Source organism: Gastrolobium bilobum, unplaced genomic scaffold (assembly GCF_033153095.1).
Source record: "Gastrolobium bilobum isolate Gb01-03AN ecotype WA unplaced genomic scaffold, APGP_CSIRO_Gbil_v1 utg8376, whole genome shotgun sequence".
Taxonomy (NCBI): Eukaryota; Viridiplantae; Streptophyta; class Magnoliopsida; order Fabales; family Fabaceae; genus Gastrolobium; species Gastrolobium bilobum.
This window is the reverse complement of record NW_026896423.1, coordinates 55,742-64,638: the sequence shown is the minus strand read 5'-3', so window position 1 is coordinate 64,638 and position 8,897 is coordinate 55,742. Positions and strand designations below refer to the sequence as shown.

The following is an 8,897-nucleotide window of genomic DNA, read 5'->3' as shown; positions in this document are numbered from 1 at the left end:
CTATTTTAAAACATAAAGACTTGGATTAATAGAAATAAAAAAGAGAAGGGATATTCTCACTACCAAAAAAAAGTCACTACCAACCCACCACCTCCATAATTATCATTCTCTCGCTCTTCAAAAACTTTTCAGCATTCTTTCTCTTTGATCCAATAATGATTATGAAGATAGCGGGTTGGTAGTTGGTTTTTTTAATAGTAAAAAATCCCCCCTCAATAAAAAATTAAGACAAATATTAAATCCTCTCTCTTTTTTCTTTTGCTTCCGTGGGCTTTGTAATACAGCAGATCGAGATGCATCCCCCTTGAATGTTGGCCCAATTTTATTACCATCGTATCCTTCTCCTTAAAATCAAATGAAGCGGTTCTTTCCATTTCTTTTCTTCGCGGGGAAAAAATGTCACGGACGATGCAGTGGGCCGCGAGGCCGGAGCACTTGGGAGGCATACCCAGAAAATTGGTGATTGCGGTGGTGGGAACCTTCGCCAAAACGGTGGCGTCTCTTGTCAATACCACCTCCGTTCACAACGCCGACACCCTCCTCCGCCTCGTACGCTCCAGACCCCCCGGCGTGCCCCTCATTACTGTTAGCAATCACATGTCCACGTCAGCTCTCTCTCTCTCTCTCTCTCTCTCTCTATAGGTTCTCAGATTCTGTAATCAGTTTTTTATTTTTTTATTTTTTTTTATTTTGTGATTCTTTAAACTGGTGCAGTTTGGATGATCCGGTAATGTGGGGATTCAAGGGTTTTCCCATCTTTGACACTAAGTTAGCTCGATGGGTACTCACTGCGGAAGATATATGCTTTAAGAATTCGGTGCATTCCTACATTTTTCGGGTTGGTAAGTGTAGTCTCCGCCACAGTAATTCTTGCTTCCAATTTATTCTGTATTTTTTTTTTTTGTAAGTAATATATGGGGATTCGCAATTTTGTTGAGTTTGCTTCAACTGTTTGCTGATTAGCTTGAATTTGATTCATTATGTGTACTACTGATTTATTGTATTAAGCATATAGACATATTGCATATTTGCATTCCGTGAACGCAGGGGAGTAGATGTCTTGGTACTAACAGTTATTGGTGACTGATGAAATGCGTATTAAAGGTTGTTAAACAAGTCTTGATTTTCAAAACCAAAATAAGTGCACCATTCAAAGCAGGAATATAGGCTGAACTGTTGACATGTGCTTCTTTTTGTTGTTTTTTTCTAGTTGTTTATTTACATGATGTGTGTGTAGTGCGTCTGAAACCAGAGAAGTTGTAGTTTTGTGTTGTTTTATGAGTTAGTTTCTGATTTTATTTTTTTTCTTTAGATAAAGAAGAATTTGAGGGCAACGGGCAACCCTTGGACTTTGTGACCAGCTAGTCACGGGTTTGAGTATGAAAAATAGCCTCTTTGCAAAAATGTAAAGCAAAGGCTACGTACAATCGACCATCAACTCTATCATCGCAAAGTCGGGGAGCCTTTGCACTAGGGTTTGCCCGTTATAGTAGAATATACATTAAGATAGGATTGGGGACAAGACATGAGGATTAAGAAATTTTCCAAAGGCTTTAAAGAAAACAACTCAGGAAAGAAAGAAAAAAGGGAATATATCAACTCAAGAGGTAAATTCAGTACCAAGCACCCGTGTAAAACCCATGAGCTGAAACCCACAATGAAGCTAAGACAACAAGCTTATCCCACAAAAGCTGTTGAAAAAGAAATTTATTGCTAAAATTTCGGGAAATACACTCCAGCCAAATAAACTAGACTTTTGCAAAGAGATAACAATGCTGAAGCACTTTACTATCCTTTCGACTCCCAAAACCTTTATAATAAGTATATGAAGAACTTGATGTTCTGAATTATTAAATAGGCCAGGACCATGAAGTGGGACTGGGAAACTGATTTACTTCTAGGATGGGACAAAGAACTCATGGGTAGTGAATGTAACTGAAGATGGAATTTCTGCTGGAGTGCTCTAACATGGAAAGGCTGTTGGCATGCCCAAGCTTTCAATGTTAGGTAAAATTTAATTTTGAATAAAAAAATGGTGAAAATGTCTTTTACAACAAATGTGTAAATCAAGGGCTTTCTTCAGTGAATGTTATTGCTAGAAGTTAGACAGACCCTGTCCAATCAGGTAATCACAATGTGGTGTTTCTGATGAAGTCCTTTTTGTGTATTGTCTATCAGTAGTATTGGATTAAGTCCATTTCACTTGACAAGGCAAACAAAGTTGAACTAATTGGAAGGTTTGGAATGTAATGCTTTGTTACTATCTATTTTGTGTGATTAGGTTGAAGTTTATTAATTTATGCATCCAAATATGCTGAAAAGCTTTTCTATTTAGAGTACTGTTGTTTTGTTGGTTCTAAAATGGTGACTTGCACAGGGAAATGCATACCTATTATGAGAGGTGGTGGAATTTATCAAGAGCACATGAATGAAGCTCTTGAGCGCTTAAATGATGGAGAATGGGTATCTATGTATCGTTTAATACTTTTTTCCTTACACACAAGCTCAACTTGTTTATGATGATATTTTGGGTAATTTATGTATACTGTTAATTATTATGACCCTCTAGTGTTGTCAGCAATTCGCTTGTTCTTGTTTTTCTCTGGTTATTGATGTTAAATGGATTACAAACTTTCCAAGTCATGTCTTCTGCTGGTAACCAGAATGTGAGAGATGATCCTTGAGGACAGATGGTAGACCAATTGGCTCATGGGCCAAAGGTTTGGAAGGTATACACAAGAAAGCCCAAGAAAGTGGTTGAGGTGGCAGGGCCTGGTGGGAGTTAGTTACTGAGTAGCATTTAGAAGGCATAGTGGAATGAGAGTAATTATTCAGGGGAGGTTATTAGAGGAGAAAGAGCAGGAATGATTATTCTCTTGTTCAGCAGTAGGCTGAAGGCAGAGGTGTATTTGCTGCAAGAGCTGCTCCGGGAAGTTAGCATAGCAATAGCTATCTTCTACATTTCTGTTCTCTTTTCTTCTCCAGCAACCCCTTTATGCTTTGAAGTTTACGGATATTACAACAGAATATCCTTCGATTTTTACTCTTTATTGTTGGGTTCCTATCATCTTCCTCTAAATTATTCAGTTACATGTTGGATCATGGTTGTGACTTATGATTTAGGTACTTGAAGACAAAATCAATTTCATCCATTTCTTTACATGTCAGAACAAAATGCTAGGATGGGTTATTTAGACAGTTTTAGTTTTGTGGTGAAATTTTCTTGGTTTAAACTACAAGCAAGTCTAAGTTTTTCATATGTGGACCCCATCCCATGATGTAGTGTTGTGACTTCGACAAGTGCACCGATTGTATAAGTAATAAAGAGTAAGTAGAGTATCATTTTCACTAAGATTTGTAATTCCTAACGCTAATTCACTAAATTGGCTTTATGTAATCACTCGTGAAATCCTGACTTGTGAGGACAGGGATGAGGGAAATTCTTATACGTAGCCCTACCCTTGTATTTTTGTAGAAAGACTATTTCTTGGATTCGAATCCATGACCTTTCGGTTACAAAAGAGCAGCTTTACTACTGCTCTATGCTCGCCTTTTTACCAAATTGACTTTATTTGGATAAATTGAAATAATTGAGATAGTGATTGGGAAGAGTTATTGACGATTTAAGTGGTTAGTGTTCGATTTCCCCCTATCCTTCTTTATATATCTTAATTCTATCCTAACTCAACTCCCTTATCAATACAGACAATCAAATTCACCTAGTTTAGTTAATATCCAATCCCTTGATATCCTATTACACCAAACTAAGAGACATAATCCCTTAACATCTCTTTTTGATTTAAGCATTAAAATATATTAATTTGCAAAAGATTGCATAAAGTATTATCTATCCCTAGATCATTAACAAATATGGTAATTTTACATAACTATCTTTCCTATACCAATTTCCTCATTGTCCGGATAAACATGAGAACAATTCACGAGTGATCAATTCATAAAAGCATTATACATAGGATAAATGATTCAATAGAGAAAAGAGATATTGCATTAAGAATCAAATTAATTTCTAACAAAATTCAATTGAATTCCATCTACCTCTAGCTAAAGAAATTTAGAAACTCACTGAAAAGCGAGGTAAAACAAAGATTAAAGAAAAGCTCCATGGATAGAAATTGGGAAGAGGGAGTAATCTTGATGCTTTCGCAGTTCGATCTTCTCCTCTCACCGCTCTCCTTTCTCCAAAACTTTGGCCCGCGGTCAGCGCTCAAGTGCTGGCTTCACCGAGAAGAAACTTCAGCTCTTCATCTTTTTCTAAAAAATATAAAATTAACAAATAATAAATTAAAAATCTAGGAAAGGGCAAACCTCGATACATAAGGTTCCCTGACTTTGTGAGGGTAGGGATGAGGGTCGATGCCTTGATGGTATGTAGCCTCACTCTTACATTTTTTGCAAATAGGCTATTTCCCATAATCGAATCCATAAATTAAATTCCTAGAAAATAACGGAAAAATGTAAAAACACCTAATTAACTAATTAAATGGGTAAACCATGATCTGAAACAAGAAGTTAGGAAGTTTTATCCTCCATTTTGTATGTAAAGTTATGATAATACATAGGGTTATCATGCAGCTGCAGTTGCCACAACCGCAACACTCCATAATTGCAGCCCACATCAGCCTGCAATGCAATAATACTACCACAACCATGACTGCAACCTGTAATTCCAATGCACTGGCCATTCCTGTTGCCTAGGTCAGGTGTATATGCAGGGTAGAAGTTTTTGTTTTCATGGTAATTATTGGTAGTTAGGAAACACTTTGGTGTTCTTTTGATTGGGAAGCACTTTTCGTTTTTAATTTTCTCTGAGTGATTTTTATTTTTTTTATTTTTCAGTTCTTTTCATTGAAGATCAAATCTTAAAACAAATCCAAATCGCAATAGTGATTCCTAGATCACCAAAGCTCCAGCAACCATTATCTACCGTAGATAATAAGAAAAGCTCTAGACTGCAATTTGTTTTATTTCATTATCATGCTATGCTTGATGCATTTATAAGCTGAATTGAAGAAGTGTTTAGAGGTGCTAAGAAGGAGATGAATTTTTATGTACTTGATTTTCCAACAGGGTAAAATGAACTTTTTCACAATAAACCAATGCAGGTTGTTAGGTGTTTGTTTTTCTTTTTATTTGATTACTAAATTTGATCTTCCCTTTGCATAACCTGGTAAGCAGAGTTTAGAATGAGTTTTTATTTTTTTTCTTAAAAAAAGAAAATCATGAGAATATAAAAGATGCCACTGTGGTTTAGTGGAAACACTGAACTTTTTAGCACTTTCTGTTTTGGGTGAATTCGTAGACTATTTTGTTATTTTGTTATTTTTTTCCTTTAAGCCAAATTAAACATAAGCTTTCTTTCCTACTTTGTCCCAAAAACCAAAAGACTTATTGTCAATATACTCTTTTATACTTAATCTCTATATGCAACTTTTATGGAGGTTCATGCAGTAAATTGATGTACCACTGCCATAAGAGAACTAGTTTCAGATGTTCTCTAAAACTGGTGTCTTAATTAGATAGATACTGTGATTTAGTAACCCAATGGAAAATCCTCTATACTTCTACAGTAGAACTGATATATCATTTATGAATTTGCTATGGCAGGTGCATACTTTTCCAGAAGGAAAAGTGTATCAAGATGATGCACCTATAAGGCGATTGAAATGGGGAACTGCTAGCCTAATTGTTCGTGCACCTATAACTCCAATTGTATTGCCAATTGTCCATCATGGTTTTCACAAGGTAACTCTCAGCATTTCTCTGCTTTCCTTATAAAATTTCTCTCAGATTTGTAGCATTTTTAATTGATCTTGTCTGTTGGAGAAAGAAAGCCTCCATTATAAGTCATTGTCTTCAATTGTTAGACATATTTGGAATTGGAGCATTTGAATATTGTAGATCAGCAATATTGTCTTGCGAGGAACACAATTTTAATATTACCAGTAAATTTATGTTGCAAATTGCAAAACAAATATTTTAATTGGAAAATAGTAGGAGTATTTATCCACGTTCCAATTACAGAATGAAAGGTCAAACAATAAGCCTTGAGAACATGACTTGTCACTTTATAATTATAATTGACTTTGTAATTTACACATTCTATTTTTACTCTGGCCACTATTTTTTTCCCTCATGCTTCCTTCCTTCTCAAGGTTTCAGTAAATTATACTTTTTTCATTGCAAAAGGTTTATATTTTAATTTAAATTATAATCCTACTGGATTATATGGACAGATTCTTGTTATTATCATTTGCAAGAGAACAAATGATTGCTACGTGAAATTATGAGAATTTTTTAAAGAGATAGATGAACATTTATACAATTCTTCACACTATTTGGTGATAAATTTTCGTAACTGAATATTATATTGGCCAGCACTCACGCTATATAGTTTTTCTGCATTAGGTAAGACTGAATCTGCATTTGTCTTGCTGCTACTGGTGATACATCTTTGGAAATTTGAGTATTTTGAAGATTTGTGACATTCTGTTTTCTATATTTATTTTAATATTCACTGCACAAGAGACTGGTTTCTACCATTGCAGTTGAGCGCCTTTTGTCCCAATAAAAATGCTATATATCAGTTGGTAGAATATATGTTTAATAAATATAATTTGATTTTGTTGTTTAAATTTGTATCTGGTTATTGATGCTAGATTCCGCTTATATTTCTAGGTGATGCCAGAGAAGAAATCTATATTTGGTAAACGGCCTCCTTTACCATTATGTAATAAGAAAATTGACATAATTATTGGTGATCCAATTGAATTTGACCTTCCAGCAATGAAGCAAATGGCTATTTCCGAGTCTCGTAATAGGCCATTCCCTACTATAGGATGGCCCAGCACTTCTGATGGTTTGGATGAAGCAGCACAGAGATGTCTCTACACTACAATTTCAGAGGAAATCCGTGCTGCCATGGAGAGATTAAGGTGTTTTGGAAAAAAAATTCTGAAGTCATAAGTTCAAACCTACCTAAGCTTATTTAGATCTCTTGAGTTTATTATTGTATCATTCTTTGTTATTATAGTTGATCGTTTAGTGAGAGCTTTTAATAAGGGGTTCTTAAAGTCAAGTGACATTAGAATATATACTCAGGTTTGAAGGAGGAAATAAGCTACCCTCCATATACAGCCCAAAATTAGATGGGCTAATATTTGAATAACTTATTTTATTTTATTTTTAAAAAAAGAAAAGATTGGCTTAATCTACAGTTAAGATAGGATTTAAGTCCTAGTTATTAATTTTGGTCGATTTATAATAGCATGCATGGATTTTGATCCTTTGCATTTTTGTAGTGTGTCATGTCACGTGGGAGAGAGATAAATAAACAGCTAGGACTTCCATTTCAGGTGGGGTCACAATACAAGCGGGCCTCATTAATCATTTCTTTCTGTCAAATGTACAATATCCTAATCCATGGTTTCATTTGATGTGTCGTATCCTCTTTGTCTATTTATCCACATGGTACTGGTCCTATTTAGATTGTTCCCTTGTATTGTGGTCCAGAACATCCCTCTCTTTTTTGCTGATTAATTCATGGCAAAGAGGGAAGGACATGGGCAACATCATTCCCTGACTCGGAGAAATTCAAATTTGTTAGGAGACGAGAAAGGACTCGGGTCATCAGACTCATCAAATCTGATAATAATGGCCACACCCCATTTGCGAAATTAAACTTGGAGTAAAAAATTATACATGGTCTGGTAAGATTTAATAATAAAAGGTTATGACTTCTTTGGTTACCAAGATCGGATTAACCTACAGGAATTGTAAGTACTGGAGAGATAAGTTTGCTGCACAAGGTTAATATAAGTGCTTAAATACTGTCCAGACGGCTAAGGTTTTTCCATGATGATTTTGGCGAGCTTCAATAATCTGCAAGTGTTCTGATAAACACCAATGAGTTGGAGTACTCGATCTTTTATAGTTTTACTGGCCCGGTTGTTAAGAACCTTGAGGTCACCACCCCAAAAGCTAGTTCAAAGGATGGGAGTGCCCAAGGCCTTATAAAGGCCATATTAGTTTCCCATCTAATCAATATGGGACTATATATCTCAACACGCTCCCTCACGCAAGAGCCTTTATAGGCTAGAAGTGTAGAAATTGCACACGCCCATTTTTGGTTTACCTTTTTATGCTTTTTTATTTATTTTAATTCCACTTTTTAAAGTGGGGGACGGTGAGGCTCTGATACCATGTTAAGAACCTTGAGGTCACCACCCCAAAAGCTAGCTCAAAGGATGGGAGTGCCCAAGGCCTTATAAAGGCCATATTAGTTTCTCATCTAATCAATGTGGGACTATATATCTCAACACAGGTGTTACAACAAAGAGAGCATATTTATTTCTACTTCTTCGAATCACCTCAAAGCTAGACTTATTACATAGTAATCTTATCAGCTACGTATTCTTGTGTTTTGAAATTGGAACTTAACGAGTGCATAAAGGAGACAAAAAAAATTTATCCAATAATCACGATTTTTAAAAATATAGTGAAAAAGTGAATTTTTCAAAATTATTATCAAAAGATTATTTGGTAGGCCAAAATATTTACGGGAATGTTGGATTAATTTTTTTGATGTTATTTTTTATTGATTGTAAAATATTGTTAAAAATGTAGATTGAGGTTAATTATGTCTCAAAAAAATTATCAAATATTCTCATCACATCGGATTCTCAAAATATCACATATTTGGTGGTATTTTAAGATAGAATTTTTCTTCATAAATATAAATTTCGAGAATCCGACTTTTTCGGAAAAAATTATACAATCTTCATGTCAAACATGGGTGAATCGAATTTTCAGTCTCACTTTTCCATGAATTTAAAAAAATTTCCTTCTATGAAACATCCCTTTAAGGGAGTTTGGTAAAT

The 8,897-nt window shown here is 35.0% G+C and overlaps 1 protein-coding gene across 2 annotated transcripts; it reads left to right on the top strand.

Moving 5' to 3' along the window:
• The first annotated feature begins 396 nt into the window (after window positions 1–396).
• Window positions 397–7,391, top strand: LOC133299669 (N-acylphosphatidylethanolamine synthase). Of its 2 annotated transcripts, XM_061499155.1 has the most exons (6): window positions 397–605; window positions 715–842; window positions 2,378–2,463; window positions 5,626–5,763; window positions 6,697–6,724; window positions 6,803–7,391. In XM_061499155.1, the coding sequence occupies exons 1-6, from the start codon at window positions 397–399 to the stop codon at window positions 6,982–6,984; spliced, it is 771 nt and encodes a 256-aa protein (XP_061355139.1). In that variant the 3' UTR covers window positions 6,985–7,391. The 2 variants fall into 2 exon arrangements, with proteins under 2 accessions (XP_061355139.1, XP_061355138.1); XM_061499154.1 differs by having other exon boundaries at window positions 6,697–7,391.
• Window positions 7,392–8,897: the final 1,506 nt, after the last annotated feature.